This window comes from Scyliorhinus torazame, chromosome 2 (assembly GCF_047496885.1).
Source record: "Scyliorhinus torazame isolate Kashiwa2021f chromosome 2, sScyTor2.1, whole genome shotgun sequence".
Classification (NCBI taxonomy): Eukaryota; Metazoa; Chordata; class Chondrichthyes; order Carcharhiniformes; family Scyliorhinidae; genus Scyliorhinus; species Scyliorhinus torazame.
This window is the reverse complement of record NC_092708.1, coordinates 268,429,615-268,456,029: the sequence shown is the minus strand read 5'-3', so window position 1 is coordinate 268,456,029 and position 26,415 is coordinate 268,429,615. Positions and strand designations below refer to the sequence as shown.

Here is a 26,415-nt window from a genome sequence, read left to right as displayed (position 1 = left end):
CTACCTTAATGTTTTTCAAGATGTCCAACACCACCTCCTTTTTGATCTCGATGTGACCCAGACTATCTACACACCGTCCCCAGACTCATCATCCACCAAGTCCTGCTCTTTGGTGAATACTGATGCAAAGTACTCATTCAGTACCTCATCCATTTCCTCCGGCTGCACACATAGATTCCCTCCCCTGCCCTTGAGTGGGCCAACCCTTTCCCTGGTTACCCCCTTGCTCTTTAAAGCCTTGGGATTTTCCTTAATCCTGTAGGTCGATGACTTTTCGTGACCCCTTTAAGCCCTCCTGACCCCTTGCTTATGTTCCTTCCTACTTTCCTTATATTCCACACAGGCTTTGTCTGTCTCTAGCCTTCCAGTCCTGACAAATGCTTCCTTTATCTTTTGAACTAGGCTCACAATATCCCTCATTATCCAAGGTTCCCAAAACTTGCCATATTTACCCTTCTTCCTCACTGGAACATGCCGGTTCTGAATTCCTATCAATCGACATGTGAATGCCTCCCACATGTCAGATGTTGATTTACACTCACACATCCACCCCCAATCTAGATTCTTCAGTTCCTGCCTAATATGGTTATAATTAGCCTTCCCCCAATTTAGCACTTTCACCTGAGGACTACTCTTATCTTTATCCAACAGTACCTTAAAACTTACTGAATTATGGTCACTGTTTCTGAAACGCTCCCCGACTGAAACTTCAACCACCTGGCCAGGCTCATTCCCCAATACCAGGTCCAGTACGGCCCCTTCCTTATTTGGACTATTTACATTGATTCAAGAAGCCCTTCTGGATGCTTACAAAATCTGCCCCATTCAAGCTCCTAGCACTAAGCAAGTCTCGGTCAATAGAGGGGAAGTTAAAATCACCCACCACAACAATCCTGCTGCTTTTACACCTTTCCAAAATCTGCCTACATAACTTCTCCTCTATCTCCTGCTCGTTGTTGGGAGGCCTGTGGTAAACCCCCAATATTATGACTGCATCCTTCCTATTCCTGATCTCTATCCATATTGCCTCATTGCACAAGCCCACTGAGGTGTCCTCCTACAGTACAGCTGTGATATTCTCCTTAACCAGTAGTGGAACTCCATCACCCCTTTTACATCCCCCTCTCTCCCGCCTGAAACATCTAAATCCAGGAACGTTTAGCTGCCAAACCTGTCCCCCCCTCAACTAAGTCCCTGTAATGGCAACAAGATCATAGTTCCAAGTATTAATCCAAGCTCTAGGTTCATCTGCCTTACCTGTTATACTTCCTGCAGATGTAGTTGTCTGGAACACTGGAAGCATCACGGACCTCCCACATCTCATAAGTAAAGCATTTTACCCTTATAGCTACCATTTCTAGAACTAATTAATACATTATTTTAAAAATAAACATTTATTAAATTAAAATAAGTTACAGTAAATTGAAATGTTAGTGTCAAGACCGCTAAAACATTTTAATCTGACTGCCTTTGCTGTTTTCTAATATATTCAAGTGGTTTAATGCTGCAGTAGGCAACCCAAGAAACTATGCATTAAACATTAGTCGCCTTTTGAATCACAGTTAAATAAAGCCCAGACCAACGAGGTGATACCGTTTTCTGGTTGCAAGGGGCCAACTTAAGATGAACCGCTCAGACCCACAGGATGAAATGCAGAGACTCTGGCTTGCGACTCAGAGGTTGCAGAACAGGCAGAACAGAATATGGAACAGGGTCAGGCATGACGTGGGCAGTGCACTCTGCTGCACTTTTTCACAAAGGGACCAAGGAATCATTAAATGACTCTTCCTCCCTTTGATGGGATAATGGATAAAGTGTTGACTTCACCCGAGTGGAATACATTTGAAACAAACCAAGTAATAATGGGGATAGAAAAAGGACATTTAGTGATTTTTCCCAACTGGTTGGTTCCTGATAAGTCACATACCTCTTCAATGTCACGGTCATTGAACTTATACTCCAGTGCCTGTTTGATCTGCTGCTCTTTCTTGTTGACTTCATCCATGGTTGGTAACTGCATTCCTCCCAACATTATCTGTAATCAACATCCTGGTGGTTATCATTGATCAGAAACTGAATTGGACTAGCCATATTAATACTGTGGCTACCAGGGCAGGTCAAAGGCTAGGAATCTTATGGCGAGTAACTCACCTCCTGACCCCCCAAAGCCCGTCCACCATCTATAAGGCACAAGTCAGGAGTGTAATGGAATACTCTCCACTTGCCTGGATGAGTGCAGCCCCAACAAAAGCTTGACACCACCCAGGACGAAAAAGCCCGCTTGATTGCTCCTCCTTCCACAAACACCCAATACCCAGCACCGACGAACAAAGGCAGCCGTGTGTACCATCTACAAGATGCACTGTGGTAACTCATCCAGTTCCTTAGACAGCACCTTCTAAACCCATGATCACTACCATCTAGAAAGACAAGAGCAGCAGATAACTGGGAACTCCACTACCTGGAGGTTCACTCCAAGTCACTCACCACACCAACTTGGAAATATATCGCCATTCCTTCACTGTCGCTGGGTCAAAATTCTGGAACTCACTCCCTAACTGTAATGTGGGTGTACCTGCACCTCAGGAACTGCAGCGGTTCCAAGAAAGCAGCTCACTACCATCTTCTGAAGGACAACTAGGGATGGGCACGAAGTGCCTAGCCAGCGACACCCACATCCAGTAGAATTAATTTGTAAAAATGGGACTCAAGTTAAGATCCCTTGATGAGAATCTGGACTCGCTGCACAAGCATGGCCCTGGGACCACACAACATAATTCCACCAACCAGGATTGAGCCATAATCTGGGCTGAAAACCTTGCTCTCAAAAATAGGGAGTCTAAATGCTCTCAAAAGCCTTTAGAGCATTGCTATTAACATTGCTATTAAGCAATTTCTATTTTTCTAAATCTAAATTTAGAGTACCCAATTCATTTTTTCCAATTAAGGGGCAATTTAGCGTGGCCAATCCACCTACCCTGCACATCTTTGGGTTGTGGGGACAAAACTCACGCAGACACGGGGAGAATGTGCAAACTCCACACAGAGTGACCCAGAGCCTGGATCAAACCTGGGATCTTGGCGCCGTGAGGCAGCAATGCCAACCATTGAAGCAATTTCTATTTTAAATGTAAATCATTTAAGTACCAGAGCGCATGATTAAGACATCAGCCTTGCAGCTCACCAACAGCCACAATGCCATCACATCTTTCTCAATTTTAGATGCATAAAGCCAGAATTAACAAATCCTGCCCCACCACAGAACTCACCGTCTCCCTCCATTTCATGAACTCTGTTTCTGTGAACTCTTGGTTCGACACAAACTCAAGACGAAACACCCGTTCATCTGAGCCATGTCTGCAAACAAAAAATAAAATCACACTTCTGTCAGAGGAGGTAAATGTAGGTGGAAAATACAACTTGTACCCGTCACTGCTTGCTTGCAGTTCATCCGGGAAGTACTGAAATTGGTGGGGTTGACCTCTGCATGACATATCGCACATGTCAAATGGTTGGAAAACACCAGTTCCACTGATCCCTATATACACTTTCAATGAACCAATTAGTGAATCTGCGAGACCTTTATCTAAAATCAAAATGGGTATCAATATCTTTTCACTATCATGGATTTGACGATACGGTCCACAGAGGTAGTTCCCTTAAGAAGTATTAATGCAAAGATGGTAAATGGAGGGTTAATATTCAATTTGACCACAGGTCAAAGTTTGTGTCATGGGTACTCTTAGAAACTCTGTGCATTTTAAGAATAAAACAACTTAAATCAACTGCACAAATCACAAGAGCATTGGAAAGATGCCATCAAACTTTAAAAACTATGATCAGAGCTATTACAATCCTGGACCAGACCCCAATAATGGCTTGGATACTGGACAGAAATCCCAATATTTTATTTTAATTTTGTAAGACTGAGGAAAGGATACCTCACTCCAGGAGTGATTTCACACAAAATAAGAAAATGGTATATTAAAACAAACCTTATTACTAACACAGGATTAAAATAACTTTAACATCACAGAAGAAAATAGCTTACAAATACCCCTTACACAATGCTAATCGATACAGTGACACAATAACCCTTAACTGCTATCTTCATTTCCACTCAAATAACAAAACCATCTTGGGTTCCAACCCATCTTTAAATACAGTAGCAGACTCAGAAATACTTGCTGTATAAAGATGTCGTGAATACTCCACTTTGAGAAAAGAGATCTGTTGACACTGTTTGGAAGAAAGAGACCCGACACCCTGTCAGAATAATGCAGAATTCTCTTCCAGTCAAAAACTAAAACTGAACTTCAATAACCTGTTTCAACTCCTGGCTCCTCCCATTAACTACATCACCTTACTAAACTAAACACAATGTCTCTAATTAACTACTCAGCAGGGAACCCACTTAATATAAATAAAAGTCCATTGGCACAAACTTTTACGATGCTTTAATTGCACCTCTGGCTCAAAAAGCCTAGCTGTCTTGCAAACCAGGATTTTTAAAAACACTCCTGCTGTCGTCATACACACACTATCCCCGACATTTAGTCCTTACTGCATCAAATACAAAATATCTGAAATTACTACATTCATCACAAAGCTTATTCCCTTGAATATCCAGAGGATTGGAATAGAGAAATTTCATTTTTATTGTTGCAATTAGGGATGCAAGTCATGAATCAACAGGTTTTGGTCCCTTCGAGTTAGTCCATGAACATGAAAAGGATCATTTAAATTTATTAAAAGTACATTTATGGATCAGGGAGAGGGATTTATTCTCTCACTGTGTGCAACTAAGTTCTGAGAGACTGTCGAAAACATGTACAGTTGCTCTAGAACACCAAAACTTTATTTATATGCTAAACGTTTTGGTCAATCCCTCCATCTGCTTAGATGCTATCACCTTTGGATTAAGGACCATGGATCACAATATGCTGGACATGTGAATTTTGAATAAACTATGGGGAAAGGATTGTCTGTATTGCATATAAGATGGTTGCCAAGAGTTTATAATGTGAAAATGTGTAATATATTTTTTTTTATATACCTTACTTTAACAAGGCTTGTTTTCTTGAGGGATGTGTAATGTTCCATGAACCTTTGAAGGGAAAACCTATATTTTGTGTTATAGTGATGATCCCTTTAAGAATTTGTTTTCTCTAGATTATTTATGCAAAAGTACCTTGCTTCTAATAACTGATCATGTGGCCAAGTTGCCTGTGAGATAAAAAATAGCAGAAGTGTTAACAGAATTAATTTTTAAAAATAAATTTAAAGTACACAATTTTTTTTTTCCAATTAAGCAGCAATTTAGTGTGGCCAATCCACCTAACGTGCACATCTTTTGGTTTGGGGGTGAAACCACGCAGACACGGGAGAATGTGCAAACTCCACGCAGACAGTGACCCAGGGCCAGTATCGAACCCGGGTCCTCAGTGCTGTAGGCAGCAATGTTAACCACTGCGCCACCCAACAGAATTCAATTATAGGGGTGAGTAGATTGTGGGTGCAGCGCTGGTCTCAAGCAGGGTTTTAGTTTCTTTAGTTTTAGAAAAGGCTTGCTGTAGATAACATCTCTTTCAAGCAAAGTTCAGGTGAAATTCTATCCGCAGGCTAACAGTTTCAAGGGCACCTGACAGTGAGTTGGACTTCAGGGATAGAGAGATAGATAGAGAGATGCAGTGTTCCAGTAAGAGACGATTTGAAGGGAAAACCTTGCCAAAAGTAAGCGGAGGGCCTGCAAAGTCTCAACCCTTGTGCAAATCATTGAAAATGTACTCAGCTTAAGTGGCTAATCTTCCAATTAGGATGAGAATTTAGGAGGTATGGTTAGCAAGTTTGCAGATGACACCAAGTCCTTCCTGGCATCACCTCAAACAGTCCCGCTCTAATTTTAAGGTCATGCCTGTTCTTCTGGAATTCCTCAGAAGAAATTATGTCTCTCCATCTATCTTATTAACTCCTTTAATCACCTTAAACACCTCAATTACATTAAATCATCCCTTCATCCCAGTTGCAAAGAATGTGTGCCTGACTTTGGGAAGGATAGGATTCAGTTTGTCTGCAATACCAAATTTAATTAGACCACCCTAATACCATTTTGGCTCCTTTGTGAAGAGTGATTATTCAAGTACAGGGTCAAAGAGTTGTTTCTACCCATCAAACCACACTCCAACAACAACTATTACCTTCCGGAGAGTAATTTACAGTAGAGGCAAAGGAAAGAAGCTGCAGAATAAAATGTGTACAATAGGAAAGAAGGGGGGAGATTTCCCTTCCTGGTACCTACCGTAACTGCAGGCCTTTGTTTGTTCTTGAACTACCCAGTTGGTAGACCTTTCCAGTTTCTACAACACCAGTGATCTCTGCGACCTGGAAACAGAGAGAGATTTATGATCATCAACCACACACCTACTTCTGTGTACCGAGAATCCTAACTGTAGGACCGAAGCTCATATGCCTGGGTAGACAACAGTAGAAGACATGAATTGAGCTAATGCCAAGTTTGCATCTTAAAAGCCTGTGGGGAATGTTGAAGTGAGTTCTTCAGTTTCAGTAAGGAGTAAGTTAGTTCAGAAGTGGTGCAATGAATCTTGATTACAATTGAGTGACGATGCTGGCAGGAGGAAGTATGTGTTAAGTAAAATTCAGAGAAGCATGATCATGAAAGGAATGAAATGGAAACACACAAAATGAAAAAGCAGAGAGTGGGGCCAGGGTGAAAGGTGCTGTGGGAGCGGCTATTCCCGTCTGCACACTGACCCTAAACTTTGACCACCACATTGATGCAATACACTATCAGCCACAACCCCATACTTGCCCTGTATACTGGCTTCCCATTGCTGTTTCCAATGCCAATGCGGACAAAGCAACCAACTGCTGTTTTGGAAAAGAAGGGCATGTGACACCATCGCTCCAGCTTATACCGTGAGAGTCTGATTTTATTGAGTTCCTCTGGCAAAGTGACCGGAAGTGACTTGGCTGGAACTTCCTCTTTTCTGCCCAAATAAAAACAAAAGTTAATCACAGCAACAATGAACTGAAATTCTGATATTAGCACAAGACACAGCAAGTATCTCAACACCAAAACCAATCACAGGAATATCAGTCAGGTTTCCTGTTTCTATTATTATCCTTGAATCCATTAAACATGTGTGGTTAGGGCAGAATCAGGTAAACTTCAATCCCTTCTGGGATTAAACCTCTCCTAACACTATACCATCACAGTATACAAATTTAGATGAACCAAAATCACATCACTACTTCTCCAAGTTGTGCACAAAATCAAGACGGGTTCCTTCTTCCATCTCTCCTGTCACCATCACAGGCCCAATTTCACTAGAAGATATGCCATGTGCTTCTCTTGTACTCTCAACAGGGCCTACCAATCTTATCCTCGTTGCACTGTCATTCCCATCCAATGCATCTGCTGGGCGTTACTCTCAACAAGCTCTTGCCCACCCATGTCATCTCGCCCACCACAGCTTCCTTGGACTCGACTGGAAGAGTAACAAGTGTGACTCCCTTACAAACGAGGTTCTTACTATCGCCCTAGCCTTACTGATGTGAAGTGGAGCTTGGCTACCCATGGTCTTCATGGCAGTCTCCCCAGTTACCTTCTCTCAACTCTCCTTCATTTGTCAGAGCCAACACAAATATATCCTCATTCTTTTCCTCCACTAGGCTGTACATTGAGTGCCAACCCATCCTTTATTTCAATTTCCATCTCTGCTCTCCTAGCCATCTCTCTTCTAAATTCACTGCCCTGCAATCAACTTCCATAAAACCTTCCCATCCATATTCATGCACAACCGCCTGATCTCATCTGCCATTGTTTTGATTGTAGACAAGGCCATCTTCAATCACCAATCCCATACAACTCCTTTTCCCTCCAACTCTATCTTCCTTGAAAATCTCTCTTCCCCAAGTCCCTTTCAACTTGCAAACTCCTAACTTTCCAGCTTACCATCAACCATTTCTCTGTAAGTGATGATTTCATGAAGCACTTCCACGTTGTAGCCTCTGATGTTTCTGTCCCCAGCAAAATATTCTTTTTTAAAAAATATTTTTACTCAAGGCACGTTAAAAAAAGAATCAAAAGAACAAAACAATTCAGTAAACAACAAACAACCACACCCCATCCCGCCGACTTCTCAAACCTCCTTAAAGAAATCAATAAATGGCTTCCACCTCCGGGTGAAACCTTCGCCGACCCCTCAAAGCGAACTAGACCTTCTCCAGTCTCGGGAATTCTGACCCAGTAAAATATTCACCAACACTCACACCCACCACCCAGGGCACATGTTGACTGTGTTAAGTCCGAGGGCTATTTATATAAACATATCTGCTGCACAACTATTGTACCATTTCTGGTGCACAACTATTGAAGCCATTTATCACCAGATTTGGTTGTGCAACACAACTGGCCCCTGATGCATTAATTTATAAGCCTCCCACTCCAGAACCTCAGGCACCGTTCATTCCTTGCACTGGTCAACTTAATTACAGAGCAGTTAAACTTGCCCTAAAGAATGTAATGACCCACAGTAATTCAACTTAAAATCCTAGTTACCCAAAGATGTTCATTATCAATAGGTTGCAGTCACATTGAGAACTTACTCTTCCTCCTCGTCAGAAGACGACGACCTAGACGACCGATCACTCTTCACACTAGACTGTTCCTCCTCTTCCTCCTCTTCATCATCAGAATAAACCTCGCTGGCTTTTAAAGGTTGTTTCCTGGCCAACAGTTCAGCTGAAATAAACAAAATAGATCAAACTCCAGGCTCATTACTTCCATGCACTAACATATTGAATTGATCGATTGATTTGATTTATTGTCACATGCACCGAAGTGCAGTAAAAGTATTTTTCTGTGGCCGAGAGAACGTACACAGTACGTTCATAGTAGACAAAAAGAATAATCAATAGAGAACATTGACAAATGGTACATCGACAAACAGTGTTTGGTTACAGTGCGGAACAAGAGGCCAAACAAAGCAAATACATGAGCAAGAGGAGCATAGGGCGTCATGAATAGTGTTCTTACAGGGAACAGATCAGTCCGAGGGGGAATCATTGAGGAGTCTTGTGGCTGCGGTGAAGAACAGTTTCCTAGGTCAGTCAGGCCACGTTTTTCTTCCTCTTCTTGGATACTGTCACAGGTTTGAGATTCCCCTGGTTATGCTCATATCTATACTTTGTGCTGCTCAATATTCTCTGATTGGCCCACTGAAGCAAGTGCCCCACCCTCCTTTCACATATATATCCATGTAGCATGCCTGCTCGGGCCTAAATTCACTAACTACCTTCCCACTGCTGAATGTTGAAAAACAAATGAGCGCTTGGTTCAGTCTTCATCCAAACCTCTTGGACTATTGGATCTTATCTTGGATCTTATCCTGGACTATCAGCCTGTTCACCTGTAATCACTGCATTTCTCACCTGTTTTGTTTTTCTTTTTCTCTCGTTCAGCTTTCAACTCCTCCATTGCCTGAGACTTCTTGTCCTGCTTCTCATCCCTTCTTGATCGCCGTTCTTTATTGTGTGACATCACCTGAAGCGACAATAACATTTCAGTCTGGTGCACGAGATGCATTCACTTCCTTATCAGTCAATGTTACAGATTTTTACCAAGTAACAAATCCTTAGCGACTTCACATCCTTAATAATTCTCCAGTCCTTACATTAAAATTGCAGTTCCTTTAGCTTCTTTTTATCCTGAAGGTGCTGTCTCCTACTAGTTAACAGTCCTAGAGATGCTCACCCATCCTCAAACTCTTGTCCTCGTTCCCACTCTCAATTTGAGAGCCCAGATAATACTGGCAGGCTGCTCTACCATGGAGAAATAGATCTTGCAGTCGCAGGGGCAGGTAACCTGAATTAACTTGCCTCCTTCTAGATAGAGGTCAGTGTTGGAAAATCTCTTAAGCTAACGTCTTAGAGGACTGAGCTTAAGGTTTCCTGTCCCATGTGGTTCAGAACTGTCATCAGGGCTTCCGGTTGTGGCTATGCCTAGGTAGGTCGCACGTTCAGCAGCTCCCGCCGGGAACGGACTTTTGGGCTCTACAGAGGAGCCCCAACGGCAATTGTTCGACGGCTCCCAGCGTGGCAAGGTGACAGCAAGGTCCCCCAACATTATATGGATTGGACCAGGAGTGGAACAGTTAAAAAAGTGATCCTGGTGCAGCAGAAAGTGCGAGGGAGGAAAAGCAAGATGGCGGCAGGTGGAGACCAAGCAGCATGGCCGCAGTGGTCGCAGGAGCAGCAGGAGTTTCTTAAACGCTGCTTTGAGGAGCTGAGGACAGAAATGCTGGCGCCAATGAAGGCGGCGATTGAGAAGCTTGTGGAGACCCAGAAGGCCCAAGGGGCGGCGATCCGGGCGGTGCGGCAAAAAGCCTCGGAGAACGAGGACGAGATCTTGGGCCTGGCGGTGAAGGTGGAGGCGCACGAGGCGCTGCACAAGAGGTGGGCGGAAAGATTTAAGGACCTGGAGAATAGGTCGAGGAGGAAGAATCTTCGGATTCTGGGTCTCCCTGAAGGAGTGATGGGGCCCGATGCCGGGGCATATATGAGCACGATGCTCAATTCGCTGATGGGCGCGGGAGCTTTCCCGAGGCCCCTGGAGCTGGATGGGGCTCATTGGGTCCAGGCAAGGAGACCCAAAGCCAACGAGCCGCCAAGGGCTGTAATGGTGAGGTTCCGCCGCTTTATGGACAGAGAGAGTGTCCTGAGCTGGGCCAAAAAAGAGTGGAGCAGCAGGTGGGAGAACACGGAGATCCGAATTTACCAGGACTGGAATGCGGAGGGAGCTAAGAAGAGGGCTGGTTTTAACCGGGCTAAGGCGGTGCTCCATCAGAAGGGGGTGAAGTTCGGGATGCTGCAGCCAGCGCGATTGTGGGTCACGTTCCAAGATCGGCACCACTATTTTGAAACGCCTAATGAGGCATGGACTTTATCCAGACTGAAAAGTGAAATGAAATGAATGAAATGAAAATCGCTTATTGTCACAAGTAGGCTTCAAATGAAGTTACTGTGAAAAGCCACTAGTCGCCACAATCCGGCGCCTGTTCGGGGAGGCTGGTACGGGAATCAAACCGTGCTGCTAGCCTGCCTTGGTCTGCTTTAAAAGCCAGCGATTTAGCCCAGTGTGCTAAACCAGCCCCTAGTTGGACTCAAACTGAGGGTTTGTCGTGGGGGGGGATGTTTACTGTGTTTGGGGAATGTTCTTTTTGTTTGGGTGCTGGGTGGGGATGGGTGAATGGATTTGATGTGGGAGCTGTGGGAGGGTGTGGGCGTCGGTGTTGGAGGGGCAGGGCGGGGGGGGGGGGGGGGTTAGCCCCCCGATCCGGCTGATAACTTGGAATGTGAGGGGCCTGAACGTACCGGTCAAGAGGGTCCGGGTGTTCGCGCACTTAAAGGGACTGACTGAAGGCAGACGTGGTTATGCTCCAGGAGACACATCTGAAGGTGGCAGATCAGGTTAGGCTGAGAAATGGATGGGTAGGACAGGTATTTCATTCAGGGCTGGATGCGAAGAACAGAGGGGTTGCAATACTGGTGGGGAAGTGGGTGTCGTTCGAGGCACTGAATATTGTAATGGATAATGGAGGTCGATATGTGATGGTGAGCGGTAGGTTGCAGGGGGTGCGGGTGGTACTGGTGAACGTATATGCCCCGAATTGGGATGATGCCGGATTTATGAAACGCATGCTGGGTCGGATTCCGGATCTGGAGATCGGAAGCTTGATAATGGGGGGGAGGGCTTCAACACAGTGCTGGACCCAGCACTGGACCGTTCTAGGTCCATAGCCATCTCGGACCAGGTCCTGCATTGGGTGGAGCTGGAGTTGGGAGAGGAGAGGGACCAGCGCCTGCTGTGGCGCCTTGATGTGGGACTGTTGGCAGGTGCGGGGGTGTATTAAAAGATACTTGGAGGCCAACGACAATGGGGAGGTGCAGGTGGGGGTAGTCTGGGAGGCGCTGAAGGCGGTGGTCACGGGAGAGCTAATCTCCATTGGGGCCCACAGGGAGAAGAGAGAGGGGAGGGAGAGGGAGAGGTTGGTGGGGGAGATTTTATGGGTGGACAGGAGGTATGCAGAAGCCCCCAAGGAGGGGCTACTTAGGGAGCGACGGAACCTCCAGACGGAATTCGACCTGTTGACCACGGGGAAAGCAGAGGCACAGTGGAGGAAAGCGCAGTGGGCAGCGAGAATGGGGAGAAGGCGAGTCGGATGCTGGCACATCAGCTTCGTAAGAGGGAGGCAGCGAGGGAGATTGGTGGAGTTAAGGATAGAGGGGCGAATACGGTGCAGAGTACAGTGAGAATAAACGAGGTATTTAGGGACTTCTATGGGGATCTGTACAGGCCTGAGCCCCCAGTGGGGGAGGAGGGGATGCGACGATTCCTAGATAAGCTGAGGTTCCCGAGGGTGGAGGAGGAGGCGGCGGTTGGTTTGCAGCCGATTGGGCTGAAGGAGCTGGTTAAAGGATTGGGGAGCATGCAGGCGGGGAAGGTCCCAGGGCCGGATAGGTTCCCGGTTGAATTTTACAGGAAATACGTGGACCTGCTGGGCCCGTTGTTAGTGAGGAGATTTAATAAGGCGAGGGAGGGGGGGACCTTGCCCCGACAATGTCCAGGGCGCTGATTTCTTTGATCTTGAAGCAGAACAAGGATCCATTGCAATGTGGGTCGTATAGACCGATCTCGCTCCTCAATGTTGACGCTAAGTTGCTGGCGAAGGTGCTGGCTACGACAATTGAGGACTGTGTCCCGGGGGTGATTCATGAGGACCAGATGGGATTTGTGAAGGGTAGGCAGCTAAATACAAATGTGTGGAGGCTCCTCAATGTGATTATGATGCCCTCGGTGGAGGGGGAAGCGGAGTTAGTGGCAGCTATGGACGTGGAGAAGGCCTTTGATCGGGTAGAGTGGGAGTATGTTTGGGAAGTGTAGCAGAGGTTTGGGTTCGGGGAGGGGTTCATCAGTTGGGTCAGGCTGCAATATAGTGCCCCGGTGGCGAGTGTGGCTACGAACCGGCGGAGGTCGGAGTACTTTTGGCTGTACCGGGGGACGAGGCAGGGGTGCCCCTTATCCCCCTTGTTGTTTGCACTGGCAATTGAGCCGCTGGCCATGGCACGGAGGGAGTCCAGGAAATGGAGGGGATGGGTCCCGGGGGGGGGGGGGGGGGGGGGGGGAAGAGACGACACCGGGTGTTGTTGTATGCCGATGACCTGTTGTTGTATGTTGCGGATCCAGTGGAGGGGATGGCAGAGGTCATGCGGATCCTGAGGGAGTTTGGGGACTTTTCGGGGTATAAACTCAATGTAGGGAAGAGTGAGCACTTTGTGGTGCATTCAGGGGACCAATGAAGGGGGATAGACGAGCTACCGCTGAAGAGGGCGGAAAGGAGCTTTTGGTGCCTAGGGATCCAAGTAGCTAGGTGTTGGGGGGCCCTGCACAAGCTCAATTTGACGCGGTTGGTGGAGCGGATGGAGGAGGATTTTAAAAGATGGAATATGCTGCCACTCTCACTAGCGGGTAGGGTGCAGTCGGTCAAAATGACGGTCCTCCCGAGGTTTCTCTTTGTGTTCCAGTGCCTTCCCATTTTGATCCCCAAGGCCTTTTTCAAACGGGTAAGCAGGAGCATCATGGGATTTGTGTGGGCGAATAAGACCCCGAGGGTGAAGAGTGTGTTGCTGGAGCGTAGACAGGGGGGACTGGCGCTGCCGAATTTGTGTGGCTATTATTGGGCAGCCAATGTGGTGATGATCCGTAAGTGGGTAATGGAGGGAGAGGGGGCGGCGTGGAAGAGGCTAGAGATGGCGTCCTGTGTGGGCACGAGCCTGAGGGTGCTGGTGACGGCACCGCTGCCGCTCTCGCCGACAAGGTATACCACGGGTCGGGTGGTGGCGGCGACACAGGGGCGAGGTGGGAGCCTCGGTGTGGTCCCCGATTCAGGAAAATCATTGGTTCGTCCCGGAAAGGATGGATGGCGGGTTTCGGAGCTGGCATCAGGCAGGGATTAGAAGAATGGGGGACCTGTTCATCGATGGGACGTTTGCGAGCCTAGGGGCGCTGGAGGAGAAGTTTGGGCTACCCCCGGGAAAAGCTTTCAGGTACATGCAAGTGAGGGCGTTTGTGAGGCGGCAGGTAAGGGAATTCCCGCTACTTCCGGCACGTGGGTTTCAGGACAGGGTGATTTCGGGTGTATGGGTTGGAGAAGGCAAGATTTTGGCGATTTACCAGGAGCTGAAGGAAGAGGAGGAGGCCTCGTCGGAGGAGTTAAAAGGGCAAGTGGGAGGAGGAGCTTGGGGAGGAGATAGATGAGGGTCTGTGGGCTGATGCCGAGTAGGGTTAATTCTTCCTCCTCTTGCGCCAGGCTCAGCCTAATACAGTTCAAAGTTACTCACAGAGCGCATATGACAGGGGCGAGGTTGAGTAGGTTCTTTGGGGTGGAGGACAGATTTGGGAGGTGCTCGGGGAGCCCGGCAAACCACGTCCATATGTACTGGTCATGCCCGGCGCTGGATGGGTTTTGGAGGGGTTTTGCGAGGACTATGTCCAAGGTGGTGAACACCCGGGTCAAGCCGAGCTGGGGATTAGCATTATTTGGGGTATCGGACGAGCCAGGAGTGCAGGAGGCGATAGAGGCCTGTATACTGGCCTATGCGTCCCTGGTAGCCCGGCGGAGGATTTTGCTACTATGGAAAGATGCGAAGCCCCCTAGTGTGGAAGCCTGGATCAATGACATGGCAGGGTTCATCAAGCTGGAGAGGGTAAAGTTTGCCTTGCGAGGGTCTGTGCAAGGTTTCCTCAGGCGGTGGCACCATCACCCTAAACATTAGTCCATCTACCAGTGAAGGGGGGGGGGGGGGGTGTTCTTTTGAGGTGGCGTTTGGGTGATGGTGGTTTTTTTTTCCCCCCCTATTTGTGTTTTTAAATATTATATGGGGGGTTATTGTATATGGGGGAAATCCAATGTATAATTTCTGATTGTTGTGTTCTTGTTTCTTTCTTCTTGTTGGGTGTGGTGGTGGTGGTGGGGGGGGGGGGTTGTTGAAAATTTGTTGAAAAATTTTAATAAATATTTTTTTTAATTTAAAAACGGTCATCAGAGGAAACCTAAGCAGTTATTCTTCATTTGGCTAGATGGGTACAACCTAATACCAAGTAGGATAAAGCAGTTGCTTAATGGACACTCCACCCATCACCCTAAACATTAGTCCATCTACCAGTGAAGGTTAACTGTAGCAACACAATAAAGCTCCTTTGACATCGTTTTCCAAACCAGTGAGCTCTACCACCTGGATGGACAAAACTAGCAGGCGCGTAGGAACACCAGTACCTGCAAGAGTCTCTCCAAGTCACATATTATCCTGACTTGGAAATACATCATTGCTCCTTAATGCCCTTGAGTCAAAATCTTGGAACACCCCATGTCACAGAGACTGCAGTGTTTTTCATTTCATTTCATTTCAAGGCAGCAGTTCACTACCATCTCCGCAAGGGCAAGTATGGATGGGCAACGAATGCTAATGACGTCCATATCATTATGCAATGGCAGGCTGCTCTACCAAAATATAATTATTTTTAAAATAAGTCATGATTTGTCACTGAAGAAAAAACCCTCACTGTCCTCTTTCGCACATGGAAAATGGTCCACCCCATATATTGAGCAATATTCTTCTTAAAACACATCCAAGCACCAGAACAATGGAGCGACAAGCACTATCTAGTGACGGGATACAGGGAGAGAGGATGGTACTTCTTATGGAAACGAGAGAGCATCACCTGCAAGTATGGTTAAAATCAACAGCAGAGATTGAACAGTGCTGAGCCAGAGATCAAATTACAGTGGGCACATGGGCCTGGAGTGGGTCCCCCAACCTCATTTTGCCGTGGGTTACAGAGAGATTGGCAGGAAGTGCACCCTCAAAGTGGACAATACTAAAAAACAGGATACCTGAGACTCTTGAATTTGCTGCTTCTTCTCTCGCTCTTCCTCCATCTTTTTCTTCTTCTCTTTCTTTTCTTTCTTCTTTGCTGCCTTCAACTTTTTTTCAATTTCAAACCTAACAAATTTGAAGAACCCTTTGAATAACAGCTCAAGTTCCAATTTAACACTAAATTAAGCTGAGCTAATCTGTGTCATGCACAGCATAGGATGAGAGGCAAATCTCAACAGCCATGGTGATAACTCTCTCTCCTCCTCTCTTTTCTCTTCTCTGCTCACAGTTTCAATCCAACTAAATTAATATGCACTTTTATCGACCAATTAACAAAGGAAAAATTTCTGGTCGAAAAGGCTAACTTGTGATGCCGAATATCATTGGTGTAGATGGGATATAAACAAAGCACACAGGCCAGCCTATCCAAGGCCTGGCCTGCACGGTGTTGGGTGAATTCTCAGCAGTCGCCATTCTCTTGCATCAGCAAGGCCACTTAGTGTCCAACCTGCTAACATCGCCTGTCTTCACTCCTGCCTCAGCACATCTGCTGAAATCGTTACCCAAGCGTGTTGCCTCTCAACTTTACCAATCTAATGTTCTCTTGGCTGGTTTCCTACCTGACATGAGCCATAAAATTGAGCTCACACAAAGCACTGTTGCCTGTATCCTAACTATTATCAAATCCCATCACCTGACCTACAATGACTCCCTGTCTGACACTGCCTCTATTATAATATTTGGATCCTTGTTTCCAAACTCCTCTGTGGCCTTGTCCTTTGCTATCTCTGTAATTTTCTCCAGTCATCCACCCTCCAACACCTCAATGCACCGTCAACTTCTGACCTCTTGTGCATGCCAAATTTCCTTCACTTCAACAATGGTGGCCGTGCCTTCAGCTCTCTGGGCCCCAAGATCTGGAAGACACTTTGCTAAATCTCTCCACTTCTTTCCTACTTAAACCTTTACCATGCTTTTGGTCACCTGTCCAATATCTTAAGTGGCTTAGAGTCAGATTTTATATAATATCACTCCTCTGAAGCACCTTCATTAAAGATGCTATATAACTGATACAGTGGCATTACAGTTGGCCTCAACATCTCAACTGAGGGATAAATCAGTACGTATGTAACTGATGCATCTGAATAAGCATATCTTCACCCAATGCCCAACGTATGTAAAGCTGAATTGTTTTCTCCCAAGCACAAGTGCACTTTGGCCAAATGTAGAACTCCAACTGCTGCTTGGGTGAGATCAGTTCTCTCTGCACAGGCAAGAGGATGGTAGCTGGAACTAATGCCACACAGACCATTTGCTGGAACTAATGCCACACAGACCATTTGCCACGTACCCTGTCAGTCCAGCTAAATGAGAGAGTCAATACACAACATGCTTCGGCAAGATATTCTCTTCCTTATTATAACTCGGCTTGTGCCAGCACTTGCTGCAATTACCATCTGTTACATCCTTCAGAAGCCTCACTGAACAACATTTAATCGTCTAAAGAATATATAAAATAATAACCATGAATTTTGTGCAACCACAAAGCTGTGTTCTGGGATTGAATAAGAAAGCATAATCTAGAGGTCCCAGAATATCAGAGATAAAATGTGCCCGTACCAAAAACATGGACTACATGGAGTGATCAGAATCCCTGGTACAGAATCTTACCTCCTCCGTAGCACCTCTCTTTTCTCTATCCGATTGTAGAGTTCCTGCTCTCGTTCTTTCTCAGTCATTTGTTCCAATCTTGCCCTGTCTTCTTCATCACCCATGAAATCATCATCATAGCCATCATGGAACTCCTCCTCCTCTGATGAGGACGAAGACTCGGAGCTTGAAGATGAGCTACTGCTCTCCGAATCAGAAACTTCTCCTGAAATTCCAAACACACGACCATTCACCAAGAACCATCTACACAAGTGAAGCAGAAGAATGGATATGGGAGGGGTGGGTTTGGGGAGGGTGTGGTGGAATAAACATCTTACATTTATATAGCACCTTCAGTGTGGTCAAGCAATGCCCAAAATTGCAACAATAAGGGCAAGGCTGGCAACGCTCTCCGTTATTCGCAACGCCGAGGACCCAAGTTAGATCCCGGCCCCGGATCACTGCCCGCGTGGAGTTGCACATTCTCCCCGTGCCTGCACGGGTCTCACCCCCACAACCCAAAGATGTGCAGGGTAAGTGGATTGGCCACGCTAAATTGCCTCTTAAATGGAAAAAAAAATGTTTTTAAACTTTAAAAAACACTCTCCATTATTACTTTATAAAAGTGACAGAAATTTGTGGCGTTCCTACAAGTGTAGTTAAATGTGGAAATCAGAGAGCTAATGTCTATGATACCCTGCAATGCGAGCTGTCACAGTCTTCACACATTGAATAATTGTTGTTGTGAACTTCAACTATTTACCACTATTCGCACTGCAGGGACCATTAATATAATAACAGTAAAATACTGTGAATGCTGCAGATCTCAGGAGGTCCGGCAGCATCTGGAGGGAGAAACAGCATTAATGTTTTGAGTTCAATCTGACTGAGTTCCGAAGAGGAGGCATATTGGACTCTAAATGTTAACGCTGTTAATTATATACGGTTAAACCTGTTCAGTCAACAGTTGCTCAGTTTTTAATGGTATACTAATTCACAATCACTCTCTGACCCGGAAAAACTAATTTCAGTCTCTCCAAGAATATTTTTAAATTGCAAATTTTTAAATGAATATATATTGTATTAAGGTTTGTGATTCTGTGTGTGCTGCCAGCCTTGGTGCTGAATTCAAGTCACTTTTAGTAGGCCCAACATTCAAATGATCAGAATAGAGGATGCCTGCACTCTAGATTCTGAAAATTCTTTGACGATTGCTTTTAGAGCTCACTGTTGAACATGTTTCTTTGCTGCTGCCTTCAATATTCATACCATCTTCATCCATGTAATCACCTCTAGCCCAGATCTCAGAGTTCCTCCAATTCTGACCTCTTGCAAATCCCAGATTTACATGGCTGCACCACTGGCAGCTGCCTAGTCCCTAGCCGTGGAATTTCCTCCCAAAATGTTTCTGCCTCTTTCTACTCTTTTAAGTTGCTACTTAATACCTACCTCTTTGATCATGATTTTAATCACCAATATCTGTCCCCTGACGTGACTTTGGTAATGCTCCTGTGAGGCGTCTTAGGACATTAAAAGCACGATATAAATGAAGCTGTTATGCGGTTAAGCTTTGTGCTAAAAGAGACACGTGGACTCCAAGCTTCAATTGTTTCTCTCTCCTCTCCTCAGATGCTGCCAGACACACTGAGCTTTTCAGCATTTCCTGTTTTTGTTTCAGATTTCCAGCACCCACAGTATTTTGTGTCTTTATTAGAGATAGGTTCTTCCTTGATTTGGTGAATTGTCACTGACAAATTACTTTACTGGTCTCTAACTCCTTTCATCCAAACCCCTGTACCCCACTGACCTCTAACCCTTTCTAGTCACTCCATTGCCTGTGTCACCTCTGCATGAGTGACAAGAGGGTCAGAAATTAGTACACTACTACCATCCTGTAACCAGACTAACAAGTTAAAAGCAATGTTCCTGCAACAGAACTGGGATGGAAATTTGCATGAGTCAGCACTGCTGCATTATATGATTTATTCTCATCAATTGAAGCACGAGGTGGACTATTTAGTAGCAGAGTGCTGCCTGCAGTGGACAGCCATTAATTACAGCCAAATGTGGGGGTAACTCACTGAAGAATTCTAATGGTTTACCTTCCTCTGGTGCAGAACTATCACCGGAACTGTCTTCAGCTGAGCTGCCAGATGACGCCGCCTTGTTCACTGCTCTCTTGGCCGGCTTCTTCTCCGCGCCCTTGCCTTTTCCCTTCTTTTTGGTTTTGCTACCTCCCACTGTCCACTGAAAAAGAAAGCGCATTGTTAACAAAAATATCCCTGTAAGCAATACAAGCGTCCTCTGATACAGGTCCCAGGCAGTGCAGCCCCTGCACAGCAAACATCACTCCTGTGTAGAAAATAGGCATACATTTTCTGCTACTGGGATCTTCCATTATTAAAACTAGCTTGAAATCACAACTGTAACATCAAGAGGCATTACAACCTATGCTCCTGTATGAATAATTTAGTTAAGGGGTCTCACGACAACGTACTGTGTATTAGCTTGGTCCTGCTTGGTGTGGACTTTTACAGGTTAAATCTATATTTATCGGTCTTGAAAATTGGCGAGACCATGTTGCAATATTCCTCTGCTCAGGTACAGCACAAGTTCGACTCAGAGTAAAGCTCCCACTACATTAACAATGTGCTTCAACACTAGGAAAATGCCCTATCAGACAAAGACATTCCTTCATTTATGACACCAATCATCGTGTGGCCTTGCATGGCACAAACTCAGAGGTGGATCAGCAGTGGCCATATGAGACTGCAAGATCCTACAGGCAGCAGACAGACAAAACATTAATCCCATTAGCCCTTAGGTGTAAAAGGACAGTACCAAGTCCCAGTGCTCATACAAACATAGCAGTTGTTGAAGCTCAATGGGAAAAGAGGGAATATACTGAAACCAGCGTTTTCAGCATGCTGAGCCAATACTCACTTGTTAATTGAAATTAAACCCTGAAATGACTATCCTTCAATGCATCCTTCAATCACAATGTGGAGATACTGGCGTTGGTCTGGGGTGGGCACAGTAAGAAGTCTTACACCAGGTTAAAATCCAGGTGACTCATCTGATGAAGGAGCTGCGCCTCCGAAAGCCAGTGATTCCAAACAAACCTGTTGGACTTTAGCCCGGTGTTGTAAGTCTTCTTACTGTACCTTCAATCATGACTGATCTGATATGACGATCCTCAGCTTCACTTTCCCTCCTTATTCCCATAGCCCTCAATTTCCCTTACTGATTAGAAATCTGTCCACCTCAGCCTTGAACATACTTAACAACCCAACCTCTACAGCCCTTTGCGATAGAGTTCCACAGATTCACGACCCATCTGAGAGAAGAAAATTCCTCATCTGTCTCAAGTGGACGACCCCTTACTGAGATTGTGCCCCCTGGTCCTAGACTTTCCCACAAAGAGAAAACCTCTCAGCGTCTATCCTTTCAAGGCCCTTGAAAATCCCATGTCTCAATGAGGCTCCTCTCATTCTTCTGAGCTTCGATGAGTACAGGCCCAACCTACTCAACCTCTACCTTTAAGAAAATCCTCCATACCAAAGGTCAACCTTCTCGGCTCTGCCTCCAACACCAGTATATCTTTCCTTAAATAAGTGATACCTGCGAGGCTCAACAACTACTCGGCAGGTGAACATAGAACATTACAGCGCAGTACAGGCCCATCGGCCCTCGATGTTGCGCCGACCTGTGAAACCACTCTAAAGCCCATCTACACTATTCACTTATCGTCCATATGTCGATCCAATGACCATTTGAATGCCCTTAGTGTTGGCGAGTCCACTACTGTTGCAGGCAGGGCATTCCACGCCCTTACTACTCCCTGAGTAAAGAACCTACCTCTGACATCTGTCCCATACCTATCTCCCATCAATTTAAAGCTATGTCCCCTCGTGCTAGACATCACCATCCGAGGAAAAAGGCTCTCACTGTCCACCCTATCCAATCCTCTGATCATCTTGTATGCCCCAATTAAGTCACCTCTTAGCCTTCTTCTCTCTAACGAAAACAGCCTCAAGTTCCTCAGCCTTTCCTCATAAGATCTTCCCTCCATACCAGGCAACATTCTGGTAAATCTCCTCTGCACCCTTTCCAATGCTTCCACATCCTTCCTATAATGCGGCGACCAGAATTGCACGCAATACTCCAAATGCGGCCGCACCAGAGTTTTGTACAGCTGCAACATGACCTCATGGCTCCGAAACTCAATCCCTCTACCAATAAAAGCTAACACACCGTACGCCTTCTTAACAACCCTCTCAACCTGGGTGGCAACTTTCAGGGATCTATGTACATGGACACCGAGATCTCTCTGCTCATCCACACTGCAAGAATCTTGCCATTAGCCCAGTACTGTCTTCCTGTTATTCCTTCCAAAATGAATCACCTCACACTTTTCTGCATTAAACTCCATTTGCCACCTCTCAGCCCAGCGCTGCAGCTTATCTATGTCCCTCTGTAACTTGTAACATCCTTCCACACTGTCCACAACTCCATCGACTTTAGTGTCATCGGCAAATTTACTCACCCATCCTTCTACACCGTCCTCCAGGTCATTTATAAAAATGACAAACAGCAGTGGCCCCAAAACAGATCCTTGTGGTACACCACTAGTAACTGGACTCCAGTCTGAACATTTCCCATCAACCACCACCCTTTGTCTTCTTCAAGCTAGCCAATTTATGATCCAAACTGCTAAATCACCCTGAATCCCATGCTTCTGTATTTTCTGCAGTAGCCTACCGTGGGGAACCTTATCAAACGCTTTACTGAAATCCATATACACCACATCAACTGCTTTACCCTCATCCACCTGTTTGGTCACCTTCTCAAAGAACTCAATAAGGTTTGTGAGGCACAACCTACCCTTCACAAAACCGTGTTGACTATCTCTAATCAAATTATTCCTTTCCAGATGATTATACATCCTATCTCTGATAAACCTTTCCAAGATTTTTCCCACAACAGAAGTAAGGCTCACTGGTTTATAGTTACCGGGGTTGTCTCTACTTCCCTTCTTGAACAAGGGGACAACACTTGCTATCCTCCAGTCTTCTGGCACTATTCCTGTAGACAAAGATGACTTAAAGATCAAAGCCAAAGGCTTAGCAATCTCCTCCCTAGCTTCCCAGAGAATCCTAGGAAAAATCCCATCTGGCCCAGGGGACTTATCTATTTTCACACTTTCCAGAATTGCTAACACCTCCTACTTATGAACCTCAAGCGCTTCTAGTCTAGTAGCCTGAATCTCAGTATTCTCCTCGACAGCATTGTCTTTTTCCTGTGTGAATACTGACGAAAAATATTCATTTAGCACCTCTCCTATCTCCTCTGACTCCACGCATAACTTCCCACTACTGTCCTTGACTGGCCCTGCTCTTACCCTCAAGAAAGCACAACAGCGCCTATACTTCCTCAGGAAACTAAGGAAATTCGGCATGTCCACATTGACTCTTACCAACTTTTACAGATGCACCATAGAAAGCATCCTATCAGGCTGCATCACAGCCTGGTATGGCAACTGCTCGGCCCAGGACCGCAAGAAACTTCAGAGAGTCGTGAACACCGCCCAGTCCATCACACAAACCTGCCTCCCATCCATTGACTCCATCTACACCTCCCGCTGCCTGGGGAAAGCGGGCAGTATAATCAAAGATCCCTCCCACCCGGCTTACTCACTCTTCCAACTTCTTCCATCAGGCAGGAGATACAGAAGTCTGAGAACACGCACGAACAGACTCAAAAACAGCTTCTTCCCCACTGTCACCAGACTCCTAAATGACCCTCTTATGGACTGATTTCATTAACACTACACCCTGTATGCTTCATCCGATGCCAGTGCTTATGTAGTTACATTGTAAATGTTGTGTTGCCCTATTATGTATTTTCTTTGATTCCATTTTCTTCTCATGTATTTAATGATCTGTTGAGCTGCTCGCAGAAAAATATCTTTCACTGTACCTCGGTACACGTGACAATAAACAAATCCAATCCAATCCTAGTCATTATTTTATTCCTGACATATCTATAGAAAGCTTTAGGGTTATCCTTGATCCTACGTGCCAAAGACTTCTCATGTCCCCTCCTGGCTCTTCTTAGCTCTCTCTTTAGGTCCTTCCTAGCTAACTTGTAACTCTTGAGCGCCCTAACTGAACCTTCATGTCTCATCTTTATATAAGCCTCCTTCTTCCTCTTGACAAGTGTTTCGACTGCTTTAGTAAACCACGGTTCCCTTGCTCGACCACTTCCTCCCTGCCTGACAGGTACATACTTATCAAGGACATGCAGTAGCTGTTCCTTGAACAAGCTCCACATTTCCATTGTGCCCATCCCCTGAAGTTTTCCTCTCCATCCGATGCATCCTAAGTCTTGCCTCATCGCATCATAATTGCCTTTCCCCCAGATATAACTCTTGCCCTGCGGTATATACCTATCCCTTTCCATCACTAAAGTAAACAAAAGTTAACAAAGTTGTTCATTGAAGTTTAACTATATACCAAGGAGGACAAAGAATGGCATTCTACTCCATGACTCCCCTGGCGTCAACTGAACTGACACTTTGCGAGTTTGGACTCGCCCTCTGCCACTCTGAGTCAACCGCCGCTCCGCTGGTTCGGCCATGCTGAATTGAGTTTGAACTTTATTTTCTTTGTTGTGGTTGGGAGGAGATGGTATTGGGGACGTTGGGGTAATGTGTTGGGGTTTTTTCCTCTATGTTTGGGATTTATCATGTGGGATTGTTCAGAAGGGCTGGGTGTTTTGGTGTTTTTCTATTGGTTTGTGTATAAGCCATGGGGGGGTGGGGGGAGGTGGGGCAGGGAGGGGAACTCTGGCAAGGCCACCTTGCTAGCAAACGCAAGTTGTCTAGTGAACAGGATTCAAAGTGGGGGGGAGGGGCTGTGGCTAGCCGAGCATGTGTGGGAAGGAATGGGGAGCATGCAGGGAGAAGTGGTTTCAAGAGGTAGTGGCTAGGGGGTTTCTGGGAGGGGGGGGGGCAGTTGGTTGACAGTGACTAGGGGCAGGGCCTGGTCCCACTCGTGAGGCAAGTCGGGGACCTTGGTCATGGCTGATGAGAGAGTAAGGGATTCCTGTCCGAATGGTAACGTGGAACATTCAGGGGTTGGGTGGACCGGTGAAGCGAGCGAGAGTCTTCACGCATTTGAAGAGTTTGAGAGCCGACAGGATACTGTTGCAGGAGACCCATTTGAGGGTGAAGGACCAGGTCAGGTTTCGGAAGGGTTGGGTGAGTCAGGTGTTCCACCCGGGCTTTGATAGCAGGGCCTGGGGGGTGGCGGTGCAAGTGATCAAGAGGGTTAGGTTTCAGGTGGAGAAGGTGGTGGCAGATACATTATAGTGACGGGTACTTTGGAGAGGAGGTTGGTGGTGTTGGTTAGCATGAATGCCCCAAATTGGGATGATGTAGGGTTTATGAAGAGGATATTCGCTGCCATACCAAGTCTAGATATGCGTTAGTTAATTTTAGGTGGAGACTTAAACACGGTGTTGCAACCGAAGATGGATCGATCTAAGGGGCGCTCAGTGCAGAGGCCGGCATGGATGTTGGATGTAGGACTGCTTGCAGATCCGAGTATTTGCGCAAAGATGGGGAAGGTGATTGATGATTATGTAGGGTTAAATAAGAATGGAGAGGTTTCACCGTTGGTGGTTTGGGAGGTGCTGAAGAGGGGAGAGAGCATCTCGTTTAAGGCGCAGGTGGATAGGGAGTCAAGGAAGGAGTTGCAGCAGCTAGTAGATGAAATCTTGGAAGTTAATGGGAAGTATGCGAAGGATCCCAATCCGGAACTGTCAGTAGAAAGAAACTGCAGGCACAATTTGACCTTTTGTCTACAAGGAAAGCGGTACATCAGTTGAAGCGGGCGAAGGGGGCAGTATACGAATACGGGGCCAGTCGCGTGTTAGTAGGATAGCTCCGCCGTCAGGCAGCCTCGCGAGAGTTTGTTCGGGTCTGGGATGGGGCAAAGATGGTGGTGCTGAAGCAGGTAAACAGGGCATTTGAGGAGTTTTATAAAAGTTTGTATAGGTCGGAGCTCCTGGGGGATGAGTCGGATATGAGGGACGTTTTGGGGAGGGGCTGGAGTGTCTTAGAGTAGGAGTGGGTACGGTTAGAAGAGCCAGCAGCGATTGAGGAGGTTCAGACAGCGATAGGGAAGATGCAAACAGGTAAAGTACCGGGGCCAGATGGGTTCCCGGTGGTAATATAAAATGTTTCTGAAGAGGTTGGCACCGTTGCTGGTGGAGATGTTTGAGGATGCAGTGGCTAAGGGGGTGCTCCCGGAGACGATGAGAAGGCATCTATTTCACTGTTGCTAAAAAAGGTTCAAGACCCGGTGGAGTGTGGGTCATATCGGCCAATATCTCTGCTAAATGTGTATGCCAAGATTCTTGCCAATGTGTTAGCGCTTAGGTTGGAAAAGTGCGTTCTGGAGGGAGGGGTCATCTCGGTGATTTATGGGAGAATTTTATGGAGGATATAACGTCGCTGGAGGGGAGGCTCAGACGGATTTGTAACGGGTAAGCAGTTGCACATTCAAGATGTGCGGTGTTTGTTAAACGTGGTGCTCTTCCCATCTGAAGGGGGGAACCCGAGGTGATGGTGGCACTGGATGTAGAGAAGGCATTTGATCAAGTAGAGTGGAGTCACTTGTTGGTGGTGTTGGAGTGGTTTGGGATCGGGTGTGGGTTACATTGTTACATAAGGAGCCGAAGGAGAGTGCGCGTACGAATAATATAATACTAATAATATAATACTACTAATAATAATACTAATAC

General features: G+C 46.1%; 1 protein-coding gene across 1 annotated transcript in view; it reads right to left on the bottom strand.

Annotated features, from left to right (window-relative positions):
* Positions 1-26,415, bottom strand: part of rtf1 (RTF1 homolog, Paf1/RNA polymerase II complex component) — a 115,774-nt gene that overhangs the window by 18,839 nt on the left and 70,520 nt on the right. The window contains exons 3-11 of the mRNA XM_072487066.1: positions 19,710-19,854; positions 17,629-17,833; positions 15,975-16,083; positions 9,454-9,565; positions 8,629-8,764; positions 6,830-7,007; positions 6,299-6,381; positions 3,270-3,357; positions 1,928-2,035 (exon numbers count right to left, since the gene is read on the bottom strand). Coding sequence (XP_072343167.1) covers positions 1,928-2,035; positions 3,270-3,357; positions 6,299-6,381; positions 6,830-7,007; positions 8,629-8,764; positions 9,454-9,565; positions 15,975-16,083; positions 17,629-17,833; positions 19,710-19,854 — 1,164 coding nt within the window. The remainder of the gene's footprint in view (positions 1-1,927; positions 2,036-3,269; positions 3,358-6,298; positions 6,382-6,829; positions 7,008-8,628; positions 8,765-9,453; positions 9,566-15,974; positions 16,084-17,628; positions 17,834-19,709; positions 19,855-26,415) is intronic.